The 25437-nt window shown below is 40.8% G+C and overlaps 1 protein-coding gene across 5 annotated transcripts in view; it reads right to left on the bottom strand.

The window, feature by feature from the left end:
* Positions 1 to 25437, bottom strand: part of znf827 (zinc finger protein 827) — a 129443-nt gene that overhangs the window by 59354 nt on the left and 44652 nt on the right. For all 5 annotated transcript variants that reach the window (XR_009644849.1, XM_060827083.1, XM_060827101.1 and 2 more), the window contains one exon: positions 2253 to 2486. Coding sequence is in view for 4 of the 5 variants with exons in the window: in XM_060827083.1 (XP_060683066.1) it covers positions 2253 to 2486 (234 nt within the window). In the remaining variant the exon portion in view is untranslated. The remainder of the gene's footprint in view (positions 1 to 2252; positions 2487 to 25437) is intronic.

Here is a 25437-nt window from a genome sequence, read left to right as displayed (position 1 = left end):
TATTTTGCATCAATCTTCACTGGGGAATGGAAGTAGCAGCCCATGGCATGGGGGTAACATATAAACCTGGGATAGAACCTGGATGGCAAGCAGATACTAGACAGTAGGCATAATTGGGTCTTTGACAGGTTGGCAACATGCAGTGCGTTGTATATCACAAGGATCAACACTGGAACCGGAACTGTTCATAATTTATATCAATTACCTGGATTCAGTTTGGAACCTACGGTTGCCAAATTTGTTGACAAAACAAAAATAGGTAGGAAATTGAAAATGACGTAAGGAGCCCAAAAAAGCATATTGTTAAGTGGATGGGTAAAGGTGTGGCAAATGGAGTTTAAAATGGGAAAAAGTGCAATTGCCCATTTTGACAGGGAAATTAAAGTATATGATCCAAATGGTGACAAATTGCACAGCTCTAAGATGCCGAGAGAGCATGGTGCTCTACAGCATGATTCACAAAAGGCTGGGATGCAGGTACATCAAGTAATGAGAAATTAGAATGTCATTGTTCATTGAAAGGAGTACTGATTATGAAAGTAGGGAGATTATGCATCAGTTATACAGGGCACTGGTGAGACCAGATCTTGAACACTCGACAGTATTCACTACTTTATTTACAGAAGGATGCAATTACGCTGGAAGCATTAAAGAGCTTTTTGTCTCTATACATTCATGGTACATGAGCACTGCTGGCTAGGCCAGCACATGTTGACAATTCCTAATTGCCCAGAAGGTAGTTAAGAGTCATTCACATTGCCTTGGGTCTGGAGTCACATGTAGGTCAGGCCAGGTGAGGATGGCAGATTTCCTTCCCTGAAGGACATTAGTGAACCAGATGGGTTTTTACAATCAACAGTGGTTACATGGAAGCCACCAGACTAGCTTTTCATTTCAGTAAAACTCTGGACTTAAATTTTACCTTATGTCATGATGGGATTCAAACCATGCCCTCAGACATTAGCTTGGGTTTCTGGATTACTAGTCCAGTGACATTACCACTATGTCAACACCTATATACATTTAATGGACAGCTTGTTTTATGAGGAAAGATTGGACAGGCTCGACTTGTATCTGGAGTTCAGGAGGAAAAAAAAAGGTTACTTAATTGAATCAATTAAGATCCTGAGTAGTCTTGATACAATAGATGTGGAAAGGATGTTTTGTCTTATGGGAGAACCTACAAGTAGCTGACAGTGTTTAAAAATCAGCATTTGCCACTTAAGACAAATTGAAATAATTTTTTTTCCTAACAGAGGGTGGAGTGTAAAAGCAGGGTCTTTGAATATTTGCAAGACAGAGGTGGATAGATTAGATTAGATTAGATTAGATTACTTACAGTATGGAAACAGGCCCTTCAGCCCAACAAGTCCACACTGACCCACCGAAGCGCAACCCACCCATACCCCTACATTTACCCTTCACCTAACACTACGGACAATTTAGCATGGTCAATTCACCTTACCTGCACATCTTTGGACTGTGGGAGGAAACCGGAACACCCGGAGGAAACCCACGCAGACACGGGGAGAATGTGCAAACTCCACACAGTCAGTCGCCTGAGTCGGGAATTGAACCCGGGTCTCTGGCGCTGTGAGGCAGCAAAGCGGTAAAAAGTTTTAGATTCTTGCTAAGCAAAGCGGTAAAAAGTTTAGGTCAGCTAGTATGTGGATTTCATGTTATAAATCCGAAAAACCAAGCTCCTACTAAATGGTGAAGCAGTTTTGAGGAGCTTGACTTCTTGTTTGTATGTTCGTCTATATGTTTGTTAGTTACCAAAGAAAAGAGAGCTTATTTCCAAAGGCACTGTATAACAAGCCACATTTCAAAGGGAAGCCTGAATACAAATAGTCTGTAGATCTACATGGAGCAGTTAGCATTTAGCAGCTTTTGGCATATCCTAAAAAATGGATGTTATTAGGTATAAAAAATGTTCAAAACGTTCAGAACAACCAAGCATCTAAGTACAGTATGACTGACTGAATTTGTGTAAAGAGCTTAGGAAAGGGCAACTGATTTTAATTAGAATGAAGTTGAGCGGATATTGCAATTTTCTCTGTGTTAACTCTCTCTTCTGGTCATGCAGTAATCGCATATATTAATTACTGTGCTGTTGCTGATGAAGCTACAATACCATCTCAAAACAGGAGCGAGTTTGAAGAGCATGAATGCTACAAATCAGAAATTATTTTGTGAATGCATTATTATTTTGATACAGGCAATACAATTTTGTGAAACTGTAACATAAATACCTGAGAGTTGATAAAGAAGCTCTGATGCCATTTTTACAGAAATATCTTGAGTGAAAAGCTTAATTTCTGTGAGGGGTATAACTTCAGGCGAATTCTGGGAACTTTCACTCTTCACTGCCTCGTAATTGAAGACTCGACTCGGAAATGGTGAGACTGGAAGTTCAGGTATTTTTAGATCCATTGGCTCCTCTTTAATTGTAACGATCTGTGTTCCTAATTGCTTTTTATTTTCAGCTGTGGTTAGATGGAGAAAGAAAAATCTTGATATTAGTAAAACAAACATCTTGTACAAGTAACTTAACTTGCAGTAGCACTAATTTCAACAGGTTTGAAGAATATTATCAAATCATTAAAACACAGAAAATGCATCATGCCTATGTTGGGTCTATAAAAGTGCTATTCAATTAGTTGCGTTTCCTATGTCTTTGTCCATAGCCCTGAAAAAGGTTTTTTCCACATACATATCCAATTCTCTTAAAGTAACAATTAATATATTTCTTTTAGATAGAGAATTTTGCCAACTCCCTGTTCTTTTGCCATTTATTTTAAAACAGTCTGTTTACTTACCTTCTTGCCAATGGGAGGTTTTTCCTGAAGTATCAAAATTGCTTGATGATCCAGCACCATTTAAAATCTTATCAAATCCAAGGAGAAAAATTTTAGCTTCTCTAATTTCTCGCCATAATTGAAACCCTCAATGTATTTTTAAAAATTCTTTTTGAGACCAATATTTCACATTTGCATTTGAAGTAGTTCAGAGAAGGGTCAGGCTATTGATCCTTGAGATTATTTTATGGGAAAAGGTTAGACCAGAATCCTTTGTAATATAGGTGGTGGTGAAACTTTCTCACTGAAACAAAATCCTGCATGGACTTGACATGGTGGATGCTGAAAGAATGCTTCCTCTTATGAGAGACACCAGGACTAGGCAAATGATGTGTCTTGCTCCTAATTCGTCTGGTTAGAATATTCAACATTGTATTGATCAAATCCAGTAATTGCCAAGAAATAACAATAAATCTGTACATCGCTTGATGAAGCAGCGCTACAGCAAGGCCACAGAATGTAATCCGGGTGAAGGAGAGATCGATCTGAGACTGGTACAGTTGAGAACAGAAACTTGCCAAACACTCAGGGCAAGCAGGGACAAGGTTGGACTAGTAAATTAAACTGCATTTATTTCAATGCGAGGGGTGGCAGATGAACTCAGGGCATGGTTAGGAACGTGGGACTGGGATAATTACAGAAACATGGCTCAGGGATGGGCAGGACTGGCAGCTTAAATGTTCTAGGATACAAATGCTACAGGATGGATAGAAAGCGAGGCAAGAGAGGAGGGGGAGAGGTATTTTTGATAAGGGATAGCATTACAGCTGTGCTGAGGGAGGATATTCCTGGAAATACATCCAGGGAAGTTATTTGGGTGGAACTGAGAAATAAGAAAGGAATGATCACTTTATTGGGATTGTATTATAGACCCCCCCAATAGTCAGAGGGAAATTGAGAAACAAACTTGTAAGGAGATCACAGCTATCTGTAAGAATAATAGGGTGGTTATGGTAGGGGATTTTAACCTTCCAAACATAGACTGGGACTGACATAGTATTAAGGGTTTAAATGGAGAGGAAGTTGTTAAGTGCATACAAGACAATTTTCTGATTCAGTATGTGGATGTACCTACTAGAGAAGATGCAAAACTTGACCTACTCTTGGGAAATAAGGCAGGGCAGATGATTGAGGTGTCAGTGGGGGAGCACTTTGGGGCCAGCGATCATAATTCTATTAGATTTAAAATAGTGATAGAAAATGATAGACCAGATCTAAAAGTTGAAGTTCTAAATTGGAGAAAGGCCAATTTTGATGGTATCAGCCAAGAACTTTTGAAAGCTTATTGGAGGCAGGTGTTTGCAGGTAAAGGGACGGCCAGAAAATGGGAAGCCTTCAGAAATGAGATAACGAGAATCCAGAGAAAGTGTATTCCTGCCAGGGTGAAAGGAAAGGCTGGTAGGTATAGGCGAATGCTGGATGACTAAAGAAATTGAGGGTTTGGTTAAGAAAAAGAAGGAAGCATATGTAAGGTATAGACAGGATAGATTGAGTGAATCCTTAGAAGAGTATAAAGGAAGTAGGAGTATACTTCAGAGAGAAATCAGGAGTGCAAAATGGGGACATGAGATAGCTTTGGAAAACAGAATTAAAGAGAATCCAAAGGGTTTTTACAAATACATTAAGGACAAGAGGGTAACTAGGGAGAGAATAGGGCCCCTCAAAGATCAGCAAGGTGGCCTTTGAGTGAAACCACAGAAAATTGTGGAGATACTAAATAAGTATTTTGTATCAGTATTTATTGTGGGAAAGGATATGGAAGATATAGACTGTTGGGAAATAGATGGTGACATCTTGCAAAATGTCCAGATTACAGAGAAGGAAGTGCTGGATGTCTTGAAATGAGTAAAGGTGGATAAATCCCCAGGACCTAATCAGGTGTACCCGAGAACTCTGTGGGAAGCTGCAGAAGCGATTGCTGGGCCTCTTAGGGAGATATTTGTATCATCGATCGTCACAGGTGAGGTGCTGGAAGACTGGAGGTTGGCAAACGTGGTGCCACTGTTTATGAAGGGTGGTAAGGACAAGCCAGGGAACTATAGATCAACGAGCCTGACCTTGGTGGTAGGCAAGTTGTTGGAGGGAATCCTGAGGGACAGGATGTACATTTATTTGGAAAGGCAAGGACTGATTAGGGATAGTCAACATGGCTTTGTGCGTGGGAAATCATGTCTCACAAACTTGATTGAGTTTTTTCAAGTAGTAACAAAGAAGATTGATGAGGGCCGAGCAGTAGATGTAATCTATATGGACTTCAGTAAGGCATTCAACAAGGTTCCCCATGGGAGACTGATTAGAAAGGCTAAATCTTATGGAATGCAGGGAGAACTAGCCATTAGTATACAGAACTGGCTCAAAGTTAGAAGACAAAGGGTGGTGGTGGAGGGTTGTTTTTCAGACTGGAGGCCTGTGACCAGTGGAGTGCCACAAGGATCGGTGCTGGGTCCTCTACTTTTTGTCATTTACATAAATTATTTGGATGCTAGCCTAAGAGGTAAGTTTGCAGATGCCACCAAAATTGGAGGTGTAGTGGACAGCGAAGAGGGTTACCTCAGATTACAACAGGATCTTGACCAGATGGGCCAATGGGCTGAGAAGTGGCAGATGGAGTTTAATTCAGATAAATGAGAGGTGCTGCATTTTGGAAATCAAATCTTAGCAGGACTTATACACTTAATGGTCAGGTCCTAGGGAGTGTTGCTGAACAAAGAGACCTTGGAATGCAGGTTCATAGCTCCTTGAAAGTGGAGTTGCAGGTATATAGGATAGTGGAGGAGGAGTTTGGTATGCTTTCATTCATTGGTCAGAGTATTGAGTACAGGAATTGGGAGGTCATGTTGCAGCTGTACAGGACATTGGTTAGGCCACTGTTGGAATATTGCATGTAATTCTGGTCTCCTTCCTATCGGCAAGATGTTGTGAAACTTGAAAGGGTTCAGAAAAGATTTACAAGGATGTTGCCAAGGTTGGAGGATTTGAGCTATAGGGAGAGGCTGAACAGGCATGGGCTGTTTTCCCTGGAGCATTGAAGGCTGAGGAGTGACCTTATAGAGGTTTACAAAATTATGAGGGGCACGGATAGGATAAATAGACAAAGTCTTTTCCGTGGGGTCAGGGAATCCAGAACTAGAGGGCATAGGTTTAGGGTGAGAGGGGAAAGATATAAAATAGACCTAAGGGGCGACTTTTTCACACAGAGGGTGATACGTGTATGGAATGAGCTGCCAGAGGAAGTGGTGGAGGCTGGTACAATTGCAACATTTAAGAGGCATTTGGATGGATATATGAATAGGAAAGGTTTGGAGGGATATGGGCCGGTTGCTGGCAGGTGGGACTAGTTTGGGTTGGGATATCTGGTTGGCATGGACGGGTTGGACCGAAGTGTCTGTTTCCATGCTGTACATCTCTATGACCCGAATGTCAATAACTAAATAGATCTCATATCACTACTGCAGACAGAGTTGAGCAAGATCTGGCCACAGCTGGTAAGAAAACTAATACTCCTTGGCCTCATCCTGACTAATCTACTACTGCAGATTCATCTTCTTAGAAGAGTCATGGAGGTATAGAGTTATACAACACAGAAATTGACCCTTTGGTCCAACCAATTCACACCAACCATGTTCCCAAAGTAAATTAGCTCCACCTGCCTCAGCTTGGCCCCATATCCTTCCAAATCCGTCCTTTTCATGTATTTATCCAAAGATCTTCTAAATCTTATAACTGTACTTGCATCCATCGATTTCTCTGGCAGTTCATTCCACACATGAACCACAATTTACAAGAATGAGCACCAATAGTCATTGCAGAGGAGAGTTCTATTTGCACATTATATTTATTTCACCATATTGCACAATACTACCACTATGCTAAATGGTCAAGATTTTGAACATATCTGGCAATGTGACAGATCATCTATAACTGCATTGTGTGCAGCATTCCCTTTTATTCCCCTATGCTTTACTGGTCAGTGCCTTCACAGTAGCTGTGCAAGTGCACATCTTAGAAAGTATTTTACACATGCACAGCCTCCAAGTCCTGAAATTCAACTGGTGTGCAGTTTAAAGACAAATAAAAAGCATACGCCATCAACAAAGCAAAACTTTCTACCATCATACTCTAAATTAATGTTCCTACATGTAAGTTAATTAAGCTTGACATCAAGCCAGAGAGTCAATGCTGACTCATCGAGGAGGGCCAAAACGTTGATCAGTGATAGTTAAAATGAGCTGTCAACTCTCTGAACCTACAACACTGGATTACTTGAATGCAGTAGATACAGCTTGGAGTTCCAATAAACAATGGATCAATTCAGAGGTGGGGCCAGCAGTAAGAGAATCGACTTGGATGTTGGTGGGTCTGTCCCAGGTGACAGCGAGGCAGTAGTAGAGAGGAATCAGCCCAGAAGCAAAAGATGGTGTCTGAGAAGTGGCGACTTCAACGTTGGTTGGATCCAGTGTAGACGGTGGAGGAGGAGGCATGGCAGCGATGATGAGCTGACTCAAGACTCTCCTTAAGCTTTATCTTTTTTTTCTTATTCTTTAAACTATTTAAAATGGTGCTGGATCACGGCAACAATGGAAAACCTTTTCACTGTATCTAACTGTTTTTATCACTGTAAAATACATGTGAAAATAAAACTATTCATTCATTCATTCAAAGCCCTGCAACAGCCTTACCACCTCCAGTCGTAAATGGTGTCAGACAAATAAATAACTAATTTGAGGTGGAGACTCCATCTTTCTCGACAGCACATGCCCAGTACATGAAACCCAAAAGGAAGGCTGAGCACTTTCAGTACTGAGTAAATAGCACTAAAGTTTATCCCAAACCAGGGATGCCTGTATTGAGATAACTCGATTACACTAGGTCATGTGAAGAAATGGTTCCACCTGCTACAAAAAGCAAAGGCTATGGGCTCTCTGAACAGCTCAGCTGTGGTGCTTAGGAGTCATGTTCCACAATTTGCTGAACCCGAACCTAGGTATGTAAGTACAGCTACAATATTACAATACAGCTACAATCTATCCAATGTGAAAAACTGCCCCATCCCCAATAAAAGATGGCAGCCGAACTGGAGAGAGAGCTGATGATGACGACAATATCAGAGATCAAGTAATCCAGAGGTCCAGGCTAATACTCTGGGAACATGGATTCAACTCCTATCAATGCGGCTAGTGGAATTTAAATTCTTTTAACCTGAAATGTTCAGCTGGCCTCCATAAAACTATCAATGATTGTAAAAACCAGTCTTCTCTCTATGCCCTTTACAGAAGGAAATCTTCTGTCAATATCTAATCTGGTTTACATGTGACTGCAGCAAATTGGGATGGGCAGCAAGTACTAGCCTTGCTAGGAATGCCCACATCTGAAAACAGAATAACGAAAAATAAAACAACAGGGCAAATCCAATCTTGTCAAGTATCATATCATGCTGTTCTCAACCAGCAGAGCAATGAGACTGTTTTCAACATCAGGCACCAGTGGACCAACAATAGCTTCAATTTTATCAAAGCTCTTTTATCCAATGAAATCATAAGTAAACTACCAAATGACTGGAACCATACCCAACACAAAGGAAAACCATGGTGATTGGCTATGCTGATAGAACTCTAAACAAACATCACTGCAGAAGAACAAGAGACAGATGTCCTCGGCCTGACATCTTCAATGACTGAAAGAAGGAAAGAGTTTTGCTGATGTTTGAAATGTCCAGTTCATTCACAACTTGGCACATAACAAAGGCAGTCTGTGCCACATGCAACAAAGCATAGATTGCGCTCAGTCTTGGGCTAAATGGCAAGTAATATTCACGCTACACATTGTGAAACAATGACCAAGGCTAGCAGAGTTTAACCATTTACTTTGAGTTTCGACCATATTTCTATCACTGAACCCAACAGCATCATTTTCACAGAGAATTATCATTGATCAGAAGCCTAGCTAGATAGACATATAAATGTAATGGCTACAAGGGCGGGTCAGAGAGTGGGAATTCTGAGCAATTAACTCAAGTTCTGATTCCCTAAAGCTTTTTCATTACTTACAAGTCACATCAGACATGTATTGGAACACTCTTTATTGGCTGGATCAGTGCAGCACAAATTACATAGGATGTTTCACACCATCATACCTACTTGATTGGCACCCACCCACCATTTTCAACATTCATTCCCAGCACCACTGGCACACAATTGTTGCAGCATTATCATCTACAAGTTGAGCTGCAATAATTCACAAAGGTTTCATCACCTGTGCCTTTCAAACCCATAATCCCTACCACCCAAAACAAGGCAACAGGTGTATGAGAAAGTCACCAGATCCAGGTAACTCAGCAATATGAATTTGGAAATACATCATAATTCTTTTACTGCCCCGCAATCAAAATCCTGAAATTCTCTGGGTGTAGATACATTACTTGGACTATAGCAACGTAAGGCAGCAGTTCACCAATTTCTCCAGGGCAATTAGCAACATACACTTTGACTTGTCAGCAGCATCCACAATCCCATGATAAAGCAGCAAAAACAAAATCCTTGAGCAACACAGCCAAGGGCAGTACAGTGGCTCAGTGGTTAGCATCAGTGCCTCACAGTGCCAAGGACAGGGTTCGATTCTACCCTTGGGAGTTTGCACATTCTCTCCATGTCTGTTTGGGTTTCCTCTGGGTGCTCCGGTTTACTCCCACAGTCCAAAGGTATGCGGGTCAGGTGGATTAGCCATAATAAGTTGCCTATAGTGTCCAAGGATATGCAGACTAAGTAGACTAGCCATGGGAAATTCAGCAATAGGGTGCAGGGTGAGTCTGAATGGGGTCTTGGAGGATCGGTTGAATTCTATGGGCTGAAAAACCTGTTTCCACATGGTAGGGATTCTATCATTCAAAGATAAAACCTGACTCCAGGTCAGATTAAAACTAAAGTACATGCTATATTTAGAAACTAGATCTTCAAGGGATTCATGTAGTATATGTAATATCAAGAAGGAAAGACAATCACACAGTTAAACTTTATCAAAATTACAGAGTGATCAGAACACTGAAGGTGGTCATTTGGCCACTCCTGTCATTTGTCTATGTATAGTAAAGTAGTAAACCATCTAATGCCACTCCCTGCCTTTTTCTTATAGCCCTTCACAATATTACCTTTTAAGATAGTAATCCAGTTCCTTTAGGAAGTTTCAATTGATGCTGCCTTCACCAATCTCAGGCATGTATGCCAGATCCTAGCCACTCACTGCAACAAAATTATTTTCCTCAGGCTGACGTTGCTTCTTTTGCCAATCGTCTTAAATTTGTGCCCTATGTTCATTAATCCTTCCACGAAATAGGAATTTTTTCCCTATCAAGTCTGTCCATATTTTTTAGGATTTTGAATAAGGCAAAGGAGCATGCTTTTCAGCCCCCAGCCCACTCTCCCATTCAATTAGGTAATACCAAATGTATTGACTAGCTTTTCAAGTTAATTAGTTTGGTGGAACATAGCTCACAGCAAACATCTTTCCTTAGATAAAGGAAGCTAAAATTGCACACAGTACTTTGAGTGCAGTCTCGCCATGGGTCTACATAACCACAGAAACACATTTGCTTCTGTAGTGAAATACTCTGATTATAAAGCGTACCACTGGCTTCTTAAGTGCTTGTCATATTCCGATATTAATCCGGAAGTATTAATACCTCCACAAATGATTTGGACGTGGGGATTAAATCTAATAGCTGGGGAAACAATAATTTGAGAATATGTATAGGGTATGAGCAGGTAGGGAAAGAGTTAAGCTTTAAGTATTGTGAAACAAGACTTTCAGCAGAGCACGAGTCTGATCAGATAAGAATTTGGAATCAACAATGGAGTGCTGGAGGCAAGAGTGGTGGGTTAACAAGGTGAAAAGCATCCATTACGTAGAGCCATTTAACAACATGTGGGCGGCACGGTGGCACAGTGGTTAGCACTGCTGTCTCACAGCGCCTGAGACCCGGGTTCAATTCCCGACTCAAGCGACTGACTGTGTGGAGTTTGCACGTTCTCCCCGTGTCTGCGTGGGTTTCCTCCCACAGTCCAAAGATGTGCGGGTCAGGTGAATTGGCCATGCTAAATTGCCCGTAGTGTTAGGTAAGGGGTAAATGTAGGGAATGGGTGGGTTGCGCTTCGGCGGGTCGGTGTGGACTTGTTGGGCTGAAGAGCCTGTTTCCATACTGTAAGTAATCTAATCTAAAAAAAACATTGGAAGCATTCAGTGTGTAAGGTCAGTTTAACAAGGTGAAAAATATTCATTATGTGAGGCCAGTTACAGTTAAGAACATTCATTGTGTAACAGCAGATGGCTTAGTCTTTACTACTGACACTTACTGATTATAACGGTCATCCAATCAATATGTATGTTACCTTATCTGGATGTTGCTTCCTGTAAAATGACTATATAATTCATTAATAATCTGTTGTTCAGAAGATGATCAAGAACTCATATCTCTGTGCACATGGGCAATTGTCCTCTCTCCCTCCAGGGCCCGGAATAAAAATGGAGGTAAAATTATACTATGTCTGAGCATTTTGCTTCGAGCGAGGGGGGAAATGGTCCTCATGATACCCCTCTAGTCACAGCTTGTTAACCTGAAAATAACTGATCTTTCCCCTGCCCCACACTGTTGTCTGACAACGAACCCATTCTCAATCTACAACAGTGCATTACCTCCAAAACCATGTTCTTTAATTTTGTTTACTAACCTCTTCTGTGGGACCTCATCAAAAGCTTTCTAAAACTCTATATATTTCCATTAAATCTCCACCTTACACTCTCATCAGGGAGGATAGTCCCAATTTGAATATTTCTAAGGAACTGAAGTTTCTCAGCCTTAGAATAATTCTTCTGAATCTTTCTACACCCTCTCCCACTGTCTCTCCGCATTTTTTTTTGTAGTGCATGGTCCCAGAAGTACACAACTCTCAACTTAAAGCCAAACAAGTTTTTGTTGTTAATCTTTTGTAATCTGCAGAGTTCAGATGAAGTCCACTCTAAGTTCTAGGACACAGATAGCTTGCAGTGGAATAGCAATAATGTAAAACCCATTCATTGCACTTACAATTGTCAGGTTAGGAATTTAGTTGTCACAAGATTTTTGGGGGTTCAATGCCAGCCCTTTCATTCAAAAACTTAGTAAGCCATTCATTGATTGTCAGGTTGTGATAATACTCTTTACAGCACTTATTGTTTAGTCAACACAAATATTATAAATATCACAGACAGCAAAAATATTTCAGTCTGCATGCCTCAGTATTACACTTCATTATTTTTTGAACTAACATGTTGGAAAATTATTTATGGAGAAAAATGTTATGGCTAAATACGAAACTTTAAATAAAAGAATATCGGAAGTTTCATTCAGTAAAAGCGCTATAATGCTTGTTTAGAGAATCAAACTCGCAAATAGCTAAAATTCACATTGCATTAGAGCAACCAGGTTTTTCCACTAGAGAGCAAACTACAATGGCAGACTCCCATTTGATTCTCTCACAGAGTAGAAAAAGCATTCCAACAGGCTATAATTCAACTAGGATGAAATCATGAAGATAGCATCCCTATGAGATTTTGTTTACTTCTAAATACATCAAATCACATACTGCAGTCATTTCAGCAGACATCAGTTTTAAATTATTTCTTTACCCTGAGAATCAGACAAACTTTTCTTTCCAAAAACAAGATGTGTGCAAATTAAATTAATTAAAATATAGAAAAATAACAGAAAGCTCAATTTCCGTAAGACCACAAGATATGGGTGCACAATTAGGCCGTGCAGCCCATTAAATCTGCTCTGCGATTCAGTCGTGGCTGATATATTAGCCTTCTTCCATAACCTTTGATCCCCTTACTAATCAAGAACATATATCTGTCTTAACACACTATGACTAGGCCTCCAGAGCCTTCTGTGGCAATGGGTTCCTCAGGTATACCACCATTCGGTGAAGAAATTCCTCACCCTAGTGCTGAAGGGCCATCCCTTCATCTGATGCTGCATTCTCAAGCCCTCTCCTACTAACAGGAACATTAACTCTGTATCTATCTAGCCGTGCCTCTCAGTATTCCCTACTTTTCAATGAGCCCCACCCCCCTCATTTTTTAAACTCCATCAAATACAATCAGAGTCCTGAACGGCTCTTCATATGACAAGCCTTTCATCAGCAGATCATTCCTGTAAACTTCCTCTGGACTCCTACCAAGGCCAGCACATCCTTCCTTAGTTACAGGTGTTACGATATGGGGTAAAACCTTCTGCTAACTTAAACAGAGACGCTCATCTCACACCATAATCTGTTAAATTTCGAGAGACAAAGAACTGTTCCAGATTTCACTATTTAAAATGAAAATTAACAATTTTATTCTTTAAGTCCAACAGAGAATGTTTTACAACAATTAACAACTCCATTCTCTCAAACCTATATCTTTTACCTCCCACTCTACAATACTGGTCTGATAAAAAGAAACCCAATGAAGATTTACAAACAAATTAATCACGTTTTAAAACCAGTCAGCTTTCTCGATTTTCCTCTTTTTCTGGGTCGTCTCTTCTTCGATCTTCTGCTGCACAACTTTTCTTATGGGCAGGTACCTTTCAGAGAGCTATTTAGCTAGCTGTCTATACTTGTTGGTGCTTGCCAGTTCACCCCCTAACTATTTAAAATGTTTGGTTTTATACCCCAAAACATTAGATCATTTCATTGTTTTGATGACATCAAAATACTAAATTCAAATTCAATTGGATTTTGGTATTTAAACAGATTGGCCAAATTTGAATTTGTTTTTATTCCATGGGGAACCTTATCAAACGCCTTATTGAAATCCATATACACCACATCAACTGCTTTACCCTCATCCACCTGTTTGGTCACCATCTCAAAGAACTCTAAGGTTTCAGAGGCATGACCTACCCTTCACAAAACTGTATTGACTATCCCTAGTCAACTTATTCCTCTTGAGATGATAAATCCTATCTCTTATAAACTATCCAACACTTTACTCACAACCGATGTAAGGCTCACTGATCTATAATTACCAGGGTTGTTTCTACTCCCCTTCTTGAACAAGGAGGCAACATTTGGTATTCTCCAGTCTTCTGGCACTATTCCTGTAGACAATGGTGACATAAAGAACAAAGCCAAAGGTTCTTCAATTTCCTTCCTGGACTCCCAGAGAATCCTAGGATAAATACCACCTGTTCATGGGGACTTATCTATTTTCACACTTGCCAGAACTGCTAACATCTCCTCCTATGAACCTCAATCCTGTCTAGTCTAGCAGTTTGTATGTCAGTATTCTCCTCGAAAACAGATTTTTCTGGTGTGAATACTGACAAAAAATATTCATTTAGTGCTTCCCTATCTCCTCAGACTACCCACACAACTTCCCACGACTATCCTTGATTGGCCCTAATCTTATTCTAGTCATTCGTTTATTCCTGATATACCTATAGAACGCTTTAGGGTTTTCTTTGATCCTATCTGCCGATGACTTCTCAGGTCTCCTCCTGGCTCTTCTTAGATCTCTCTTTACGTCTTTCCTGGCTAACCTGTAACTCTCTAGCACCCTAACTGAGCCTTCGCATCTCATCCTAACATTAGCCTTCTTTTCCGTTTGACAAAGAGATTTCGCTTATTTAGTAAACCACAGCTCCTTCGCTTGACCACTTCCTCCCTGCCTGACAGGCACATATTTATCAAGGACACACAGTAGCTGTTCCTTGAATAAGCTCCACATTTCAATTGTGCTCATCCCTTGCAGCTTGTTTCTCCATCCTATGCATCCTAAATCTTGGCTCTCAAATTGAGGATGAACTCATACTGCCACGGTCGCTAAAATTTCCTTCACTTTAAGCTCCCTAACCAAGTCTGCCTTATTACACATCACCAAATCTAAAACTGCCTGCTCCCTCATGTGCCCTACCACAAGCTGCTCCAAAAAAAAACTCTGAGACATTCAGCAAATTCCTTCCCTTGGAATCCACTGCTAACCTGATTTTCCCAGTCTACTTCACATTAAAGATCATTATGAGTACAGTAATACCACCTTTTTAACTCCCAATTCATTTTAGCCTCACATCCTGGTCACTGCTGAGAGCCTGTACATAACTCCCTTCAGGGAGTTTTTTCTTCCCTTTGCAGCTCAATTCTATCTAGATTCTACACCTTCCAAACCTATGTTGCTTCCTGCTCTCAATTTAATTTCATTTTTTAATTTATATTTTTATTGAAAAAAAATTTGAGATTTTTGTTTTACAAATTTACAAAATTAATACAAAAAAAAGTATCCACTTTACAACATAACAGCACCAATATAAAATTAAGAAACCTAACTACTAAACTACCAAAACACAAAATAAAATATAGAAAAGACGACTCTATACATTAAAAAAAAATCACAGTACCGTACAATACTAACAATAACCAAAGAGAGAGAGAGAAAAAAAAAGAAAATAAATAATTAAATAAATGCATTCAAAATAAAGTCATATCATGTTATAACAAAACCCATATTTATACGGGATTCTTCCTCCTCCCGGAGGCCCCTGGACCAACCAACACCGTCCTCGCAGCTAAGCAAAGGCCCTAAACATTATGGCCGATACATCTGCATTGGTGTAGTTCAAAAAGGGCTGCCATGTTCTATAAAATAATTCCGTTTTTTGGTGCACCATATTCGTAAGGAAATCTGGGGGATATATTCCATAACTATCCTATGCCAATTCCAAAGTTCTGGGAGACGTTCGGATACCCAACTTAGTAAAATGTTTTTCCTCACACAAAAGGAAAAGGATAGTGAATAGTTTCTTCCCATCAGCATCTAGAGAAGGGAAATTTGGAAAACCCAAAAGAAGATACACTAGGTCCAACCCAATCTCTGTTCCCAAATCTTTGCCAACGCTATCCCAATATCTATGAATCTTAAGGCATGTCTACAATGAGTGAGAGTACTAACTTCTATTTTACATTTAGGGCATATTGGGAATGCTCCTGCCTTGAACTTTGCAAGTTGCTCTGGTGCTATATGAGTCCTATGAAGTATCTGGAATTGAATAGCCTGAGTTCTATTACAGATAGAGATCTACCTGGTATTTTCCCAGACATCCTCCCACATCTCTTAAGGAGATTTCCATCCCGAATTCTTGATTCCGGGTTTTATATAACCATTCCATGTTCTTCAAATACCTTATTACGTAGCAAGTGGTATGGAGTACTGACCGAGGCGCACCCATTGGCCAAAGCACTCTCCTTTCCATATCCGATTTATAAGGATTAGTTATCAATGTGGTCTTTTATTGTATGAAGTCTCAAACTTGAAAATATCGAGAAAGGTCCATGCTGGGCAACCCAAACTTCCAACGCAACTGTTGGAAGGACATCATGACTTCCCCATCGAACAGATTTCCCAAACAGAAATACCTCTGGACTCCCAGAGTTTAAATCCAGCATCAGTCAGGCCTGGCTGAACTCCCACTGCAGTGGAAACTTGATTATCCGAACAAGATGGGTGGGCACTATTTCGTTTGGATAATGGACTCTTTGGAAAATCAATTAAATGCCTTTCCTCTGGGACTCAGTTTTTAAAGCCTGCTTGCCATTCAGGAGACTGCAGCAGTACGTAGTACGTGAGGCCTGGACCCCAACACCACACACCCCCCGCCCGGTCCAACACTTTCCCTCGTCTGCCTCCCCCCCCCTCCCCCCCCGGTCTATCCCTGCCCCCAACCCGGTCCAACTCCGCCACCCGTGCACCCCCCCCCCCCCCCCCCCACCGCATAAAACCTGGTCCAACCCTGCCCCCCCAGCACAAAGCATGTGAACCCTCACCCCCAACACAGACACCCCCGTCCACCTCCAAGACTGTACACCAACAACAAGACTGCTGCTGCAGCTACCTTTGTGGGGTAAGTCTCCAAATAGCGCACAGCCCCACACACAACTTTTTGCTGCAGATTTTTGACAGGTTCCATCTTTGCCCTGCACAGGTTGGAGAGATTATTCCTGGGAAGCAAGGGGGTGGGGGAGGTGGTTAGGGTACACCCCTCTGTAGAACTCCAGGGAAGTGTGGGGAGAGAGAGGGAGGGCGGGAGGTCAGTCATTTGGAGACGGTGCCTGTTTAATCACTGTAACAAAAGACACGATCACTGTTGGAAACACATCTTTGATGTAATGTTTCTATCGGGACCTTAAGATCTCCTTTCGATAATCCGATTTTCGGATAATTGGCATTCGGATAATCAAGGTTCCCCTGTATAGGAGTGGAGAGGAGGTTTTTGTAAACTACCCTCATCCTGTCGCATCATCTTTCAAGCTTTGATTCTGTTTAATATAACTGGATCTTTACAATACTCCATCATAACTTTCATCTTATCCATAAATAATGGATTGATGAGGGGACATTTTGCTTGGGAGGCCTCAATATTCAACCAGATTGATTGTGGGTCACTGAAGACCCAATCAGTTACATATGATTACAGAGAACTCAGTTGGTACCTCCTGAAATCCGGAAAATCCAGACCTCCCCTGACTTGTGGGAGCTGCAACCTATCTAATTTAATAAGGAGCCCGCCTGTGACTCCAAATAAAGGAGCTGAAGCAACCATAGAGCTTGTCTCGGCAACATAAAGGGGAGCATTCTCATAGGGTATAATAGGCAAGATAGAATATTCAGCTTGACCAAGGTTATTCTTCTTAGCTAGGATAATCGAGAGATCTTCCTGGCGTTGGAGATGCTGCCTTATTTTCTCTAATAAGTGTGTATAATTAGCTTTATATAGCTGACCAAATACCAGGGTAATAAAAATACCTAAATAAAGAAAGCCTCCCAGTAACCACAAAGGGGAAGCGGGATATGCTGGTAAGACCTCCTAGCGGCATGGCCTCTGATTTCATAAAATTAATTTTGTAACCTGAGAACATACCAAATAAGTTAACCATTTAAATTAAGCGGGGCACAGATGCCAATGGATCATTTACGAAAAGAAGGATGTCGCCTGCATAGACAGTGATTTTGTGATTATCTGATCCAACCTCTGGAGCCGTTATATAGGGGTCAGTTTTGTATGGCTTTCATGAGCGGCTCAATCACCAGCGTAAATAATAATGGTGAGAGAGGGCAACCCTGACAACAACCTCTGCCAACACTAAAGCTATTTGGCCTTATCCCGTTTGGGATCATGATATAATACTGCAACTCACTTTGTAAAGACCTTTCCAATACCAAACCATTTCAAAGTATAAAAGAGATATGGCCATTCTACTTGATCAAATGCCTTCTCTGCATCTAGGGAGATGACTAATCCTGGTATCACTCCCTGCTGGCAGACTTGTACCATGTTTAACACTCTTCTAATGTTATTAGTTGATCTGTGACCCTCAACAAACCCAGTCTGATCCTCTTATAATAAATTGTAAAACCCTCTCCAGTCTTAATACCAACATTTTTGAGAGAATTTTAAAGTCCACATTCAATAAGGATATAGGTCTGTATGAAGTACAGTCATCTGGGGCTTTTCCTTTCTTAAGAGAGAGAGCTGCTTGTTTCTCTCAGACAAGGTGGGAGGCTACCCTGAATGTGTGCATAGTTATACATACCTATAAGTGGTCCAGCCAAATAGTCTATAAATTCTTTATAGAACTCAGCCTGGAGTCAGTCTGGTCCGGGTGCTTTTCCGCTCTGGAGCTGCCTCACCGCCTTCTGGACTTCCTGGGTTGTCGGGGGGGCATTCAAAAGTGACACCTGCTCTGAGGTTAGGTCCGAGGGGGGCCAGATTCTTTTAAACAAAGACTCCATCTTCCTCGTTGTATCCTCACAGTCCGCCGACTTATACAATTCGAAATAGAACTTTCTAAAGGCTGCATTAATCTTTTTAGGATCACAAGTCAGGGTACCAGCACCCCCTCTAATAGACATAATGGATTGGGGAGTCTTTTTCTTTCTGCCAAGGTATGCTAGATACCTGCCCAGCTTATTGCCGTATTCAAATAATCTCTGCTTCGTAAGCAGTATCCCCCTCTTTGCTGTTTGAGTAAGTGCGGTATTCAAAGTTGCCTGAGGGCTGAAATCCACTGTGGCTTAGTAATAGAGAGCCTATCAGCATACGCTGTCTCAGCCGCTTTCAGGCATGCCTCGAGCAGACGCTGTTGTTCTCCCTTTTGTCTTTTTTGGGTGGCAGAATATGGGATAACCAAGCCAAGCGCATATGCCTGAGCAGTCTCCCACATCACCAATGGGTTATTGGCCATGCCTGAATTGATATCCCAGAAAGTTTTAAATTCCTGTGAGAAATATTCTGTGAACTTACTATCTTTCAATAGGGAAGAGTCCATACGCCATTGTCGGGAACCCATCTCGTCATCACTAACCTTAACCCCCATATATACTGCTGCGTGGTCAGAAAAAGTTAAATTACCTATTTTACAAAACAATATCAAATTCAGAAAGGTTGAGAGGACAAAAAAAATATCGATTCTGGTATGGCACTTGTGTGGATTAGAATAAAAAGTAAAATCTCTACCCTCAGGGTGAAGATACCTCCACACATCTACCAGCCCAACTCCCTATTCAGATCAGCCAAATGCCTACAGCTCAGAGCTCCCAGGTATCCTGTCCACCTCTGGGTCGATAGTACAATTAAAATCTCCCCCTATAACGTGTGATGCACCCAGAGAGCCACCAACTTGGAGAATGCATCTGTTACAAATTTAAAAGAATGTGCCGGGGGCAATAAACATTCAAAATCCCATATTCCTTTCCATATATGAGGGCTTTAAGTAATAAATATCGTCCGGATGCATCTTTTATCTGGCTCATCATTAAGAAAGGAAGATTCTTCCGGATAAGAACAGCCACTCCCCTACTTTTTGAGCTAAAAGATGAAAAGAACACCTGGCCAAATTCACCCTCCCTATCAGGTATATGTGTCTCCCGTAGAAGGGCTACATCAACCGTCTCTTTTTTAAGACTTGATATCTTTTTCCTTTCAATTGATGAGTGGCTCCCCTTGACATTCCAGGTACACCATTTAAATGAATGACTAGCCATGTTTGCTCAAGCAAGTCCGAGACCCCCCAGGAGGAAGAACCTCACTCAAAAGTAGAGACCATTAACAATTCACATATAAAAACAACCTTTAAAGCAACTAAATCAAAACAGCTAAGAATTACTCCTTAAAAAAAACATAAGACATAATTAAAAGGAGACTTTCTCCCTTGTCCACAGGAGGCACTCCTACCTTCCAGTAATCCCACCATAACACATCCCAGCTGGAGCCATGCCCTCGGCCCAGATATTACAAAATAAGATAAACAAATGCCAATATTTTATAATACGAGAGATAAAAGTGGGCGACCAACCCACCCCCCTCTATATTACCACCTAGGCACTCTTAACAAAACAGCAACTTAAAATAAAATATATAAAATTACAATCCCAGCAAATATTAAGCAACAACTCAGAAACATCTCCCAACAATCGGATAAACCAAGTTAGTTGTGGATAAGAGTCAAAAGAAAGAAGAAAGATTCCCCCCCGAGGAAAGATGGAAAAGAGAAAGAGGGAAAGAGGAGGAGAAAAAACAGAAGGGGGGGTAAAATAAAGTCATTATCCATATAGTTCAAGTCCCGCAGTCTACTTGAGAGCATCCAAAAATTCTTTTACTTTTTCCAGCAATCCGAAGTTAAACACAGATCCTCCATGACTGAAGCGCAGTGTTGCTGGGTATTTTATGGAATATTGAATATTTAAATCCCTCAGACGCTTCCTTACCTCGTCAAATGCCTTCCTCTTGTGATCCACAACCGGAGAGAAATCCTGGACCAGCATTATTTTGGAACCCTTGTATATCATGGCTTGAGGATCCTTCCCCAAAACTCTGGAGGCCTCCAGCTGCATTTGTTCTTCCAGCTCAGACTCCAGCTTCAACAGCTGTGGGAGCCATTGCTCCAAAAACAAAAAAATCAACAAGCTGGCCTTCCTCCTCCTGTTCAGGAAGGCCCAGCAACTTCGATTTTTGAGGTCATCGATATGTTCTTCTATGGCCCGGACTCGGCCTTCCAGAGCCCAAACCTGTCGCACAGAGGATTCAGCAGCGGTCTTGGAGGCCGCAGCACATTGATCCGGCCCTCCAACACGCTGCCCGAGTTTCTTGATCATGCTTCTGCAGCATCATCGAGATCGACTGCCACCTGGACCGGGTCTCTTCAATCGATGCGTCAATCTTCTCTTGGAGCTGAACAAACTCCAAGATCAGGCTCGCCTCTGCAGGTAAGTCCCCTAGGGCGGTCGCGGACGTGTCTGTTTCTATTGGAAGGGGGGGCCTACCTGTGGGGAACTCTGTGATCCTTTACCTTTGGTCATTTTAAAATGTATCAAACTGCTAGGTTTGATGCAGAATGACCAAAGCTGCTGGGAAAAGGCTATTTTTAACAGTTTAGAAAGTGAGGAGAGGGTAGGTACCCCACCTTGTCTGGGTCCTGGACAGAAATCAGCAAACTCAGACCTACTAGGTCGCCGCCATCTTGAATCCCCTCATTTCATTTCTTGATAATCTGGCAACTCACCACCTCTGTCCACCTGATAGTCCTTTTGATAGAATGCATATCTCCTTGGATATTTAGTTCCCTGATCCCTTTGCAGTCATGTCTCCACAACATCATACCAGCCAATTTGAAATTACACGACAAGCTCACTCATCTTGTTTTGTAGACTGCTCACAATTAAGTACATTGCCCTTAGCTATGTTGGCCACTCCCCTTCTCATAGATGCTCCCTTATCTGCTGTGCCTCAAGTTAGACTTCTCATCTTTTCTATATACTGTCTGATAACTTGTTATGGAAACTAAGAATCTCTCCTGAGCTCTCCCCTTCCTTTGACTAGTTTAAAATCCTTCTGATCTCTATTTGTGCGTTCAGTTCATCTCCCTTAATGCATGAAGCATTCAACTAAAGATACGAAGCCTTTTAAATTTGTTTCAGAAAAAAGAAACAAGTTGGTTCAAAATTTGCATAAAAACTGCATAAAATGATTATGCTTCAGAACTTAGAAGAGGAACATGTGAAACTCCATTGTACAATAAAAGATTCTTTTCTTGGATGTGTTGAGATCGGGATCCATGCAGTATAAGAACTCAAAATGCAGTATAAGGACAACATTCTTCCCCGATCCCCATAAAAACCTGCCATTAAGGACTTATTACAAAAAATCCTCATGTTAATCTAACTGCTTTAAAGTCACATTCCAAGACTATGCCACCCTGTACCAGATAAATTAGATGATTCTGACTTCAAAATAATATTAACATGGAAAAGAAATTCGGCTTTGTGCAAACAGAGCGCATCTGAAAATACTCAAGCATAGTAAAACAGAAATAGTATTCAAGCGGTTTTTACAATTACTCTTATTATTCATTGAATTTTTGTAAATGGTAAAGTTAGACAATATTGTGAATCCCATCTATTCAAGGAAAATCTTGCTCAGGAAATTTTCCTGAAACTATTGTGAAAAACACAGGAAATGGCCCTTTACCTCATTGCTGCTTCTGAGATCTTGCTGTTTTAAATTGGAGCGAAGTCTGCCTAAAAAACAATTAAATTCAATATACATGCAATAATACGAGAAGTTCTCAGAAATGTTGTTTAAAGAAAATGCTCATCTTTTTTTTATTGTACACTACTACAGTATTAGTCAAGGGGTCACATTTTCTCCAATTTCTATTTGATGTCCAAATATGATTCGCTGCAAAGATATACAGCAACTAAAGGAAGTTTCCACTAAGATAAATACTAACAGTCAAGTAATTGAAAAGGTTGAAGAAGTAATTCAACTCTGAACATGAAGCAGAAAAGAATGAGAAAACCCACACTAAATGCAGGTAATCCAACAGTATTACTGAAATCACCTTTGTCATTTTTGTTTATGCTCTTAGTTTGAAAGAAATTGGAATAGCTCCCTCTTGATTTCCAGGTCAACTTACAGCCAAACTAAATCACATGTCATCTTAAATTGCCATATCAAATGATAATTAGCTTTCATGAAAGCACAACTTGCAGTCAGTATGTGAAAAAAAAGCCTTTGCACATTGGCCTATGAAGCACAAGTCAAATGAGCATTCATTTTGTCTGGTCAGCAAACAGATAAGAGAAAGCAATATCTTCCACAACCCTGTTAACTGGATATTGTTCATGTTTATGTTTAATACTGAACATTTTTAGGTGAATGAGAGAAAAAAACCTTTAAAACAAAGAAAAACTGTGCTTTATTAGAGTCTGCAGTTCCATACAATGGGACACTTTTTAAACTTATTTGAAGCTTCGCACAGTTAAAATAGGGCCCAACAATTCGATTCTCCTCTGCTAACAGGCGTTATAACAAAAGGTCATGTTATTAGATTAACAATTGAGAGACTCAAGCTTAATTTTCATAAGATTTTGAGAATTTTTCAAAACCACTGGATATCTCTAAGTGCTTTATAGCTGAAGTGTGGTCACTATTATGATATAGGAATGTGGCAACCAAATTACACTAAGTAAACTCGCACAAATAGCAATGAGATAATCTTGAGACAGTTCTTTTTGAGAGATGTTGAGGAATAAATATTGGAATAGGACACTGGGGATAACTCATCTATTTATTTTCAAATAGTACCATGAAATCTTTACATTCACCTGAGCACTTCGATGGGACCTCAGTTTAATCCCTCAACTGAAAAGGCACTTTTCAGTACTGCCTCAGTAGTGGAGTGAACAGTCAGCCTGGATTCTTGTGCTTTTGAAATTTAAAATGTTTAGAAATAAGCTGGCATCAGTAAAAGTGACCATATAAAAGGCAATTGGTTCATTAATAGCCTCCAAGGAAATCCTAGTGACTCTGGAGTCATGTATGAATCCAGCCCTCAGCTGTATAAAATTGCGAAATAACTGTACTGGTTCAATGTCAAAGCCCACAACCATCCTTACAAAGACAAGAAGAGCTACAAATTCTATCCATGCAAGCAACATTCATATCCAGAAAGTAAACTGTAAAACATCTCAGGGTGCACTCCATAAACAGCAACTGGTCCCATCCTCTGTCCATAAAGGATGGGGAGCAACAAAGCACAGACCTGACCAAATCATCACAGCACATCGCAAACTAACTTATCACAGAGTTCAGCACTTTAAAGCTCATTGACATCTTACCTGCAATGCTGCTGCTAGGTTGCTCTGCATACTGGCTCAGACATGCTTTCTTAGTGCTCTCTTGGGCACTGACAGCATTGGCCATGCACTTTCGCACCTCATCCAGAACTTACAGATTCACAGCAGTTCTATCTTGCCTTTTAATACAGGCAGCTTGTCATGGTTGGCAGTAATGATCAGAAAAGGTAATGGACCATTTTATTAAATGGCAGTTTACTACATCAATATCATATCTACAGCGTGTGCCAGCATCTTACATGGCTAACACCCTGCATGTGTTTTAACCAAATGGTTGAAGGAGGTTCTCAAGTCCAGTCAAGAGGGACTATGGCCAATTAAAATGTACTGTCACATTCAGTTAAAAGTAATGGCTGATCAGAGAGAATGTTTCAGTGGTCCTACTGCACTTACAATCAGGTGTAGTATTGTATTTGAGAGACATGGCTTGTGCTGCATAATCTGTACAAGTCAACGGTGTCAAATGTTCACATTGAAGCATCTTACTGCCCTTCTTATTGGAGTCCTACATGTCACTTTATCAATGATTGTGCTTAAGTGACTCTTGCGTGTGCTGAGTACTAACTGATCAAATTAGTAAGGAGCTGCTTTATTTTTGTTCTTCTCCATGTAAGTCCATTGGGACCAGCAGCTATGGATCCAGCCACTGCAGATGGATTCGTCACTGTGGTTGCTGGACAACAAAGGCTGACAGAAATTAAGGAGGAACAGATGCATTTTCACACCCAGACCCAGCAGCTGAATAGCCTCCACATAAATTCACATCTAAAGGTCTTTTCAGGGTGTGGATATGGGCATTCTTCCAGATGGGCAAGGCACAATGTCAATGATGAATGAGGATATTCTGGAACACCTTCGCAGTACTAAGTCATCTGTTGGATCCTTCCGGATGCAGGGCACTACAGGCTATATCTGTCCCCTGATAGCTGTGGCAGAAGAAGGTCATTGTATCTGCAGTGATTGTTTCTCAGCAAGTATTCCTTTAAGGCATCTAGCCGTTGAAAGAAAGCAGGAAACTTGAGAATTATTCCAAATGTAGGCATTGTGGCAGCTTTCAGGGTACCTGGTGTAGATGCACATGTTGCTTTAATAGCGTGCAGACAATATCAATAGTGGGAAAGGGTCCCATTTGGCTTGTGCCTAAGTTATTTGTAATCATTAGAACCACATAAGGGAAAATGATAACTAAATGGTATTAACACTAGGTTATTAATGTCCTAGGGACCCATGTTCAAATCCTGCCATGGTAAATGGTGTAATTTGAATTCAAAACAAAAATCTAGGATTAAGACTCTAATGATGTCCATGAAACTATTACCGATTGTCAAAAACCCATCTGGTTCATTAATGTCCTTGAGGGAAGGAAATCTGTCAT

The sequence above is a fragment of the Hemiscyllium ocellatum genome, chromosome 1, assembly GCF_020745735.1.
Source record: "Hemiscyllium ocellatum isolate sHemOce1 chromosome 1, sHemOce1.pat.X.cur, whole genome shotgun sequence".
NCBI classification, from domain to species: domain Eukaryota; kingdom Metazoa; phylum Chordata; class Chondrichthyes; order Orectolobiformes; family Hemiscylliidae; genus Hemiscyllium; species Hemiscyllium ocellatum.
The sequence above is the reverse complement of the archived record's forward strand: the minus strand, read 5'-3'. Positions and strand labels throughout refer to the sequence as shown.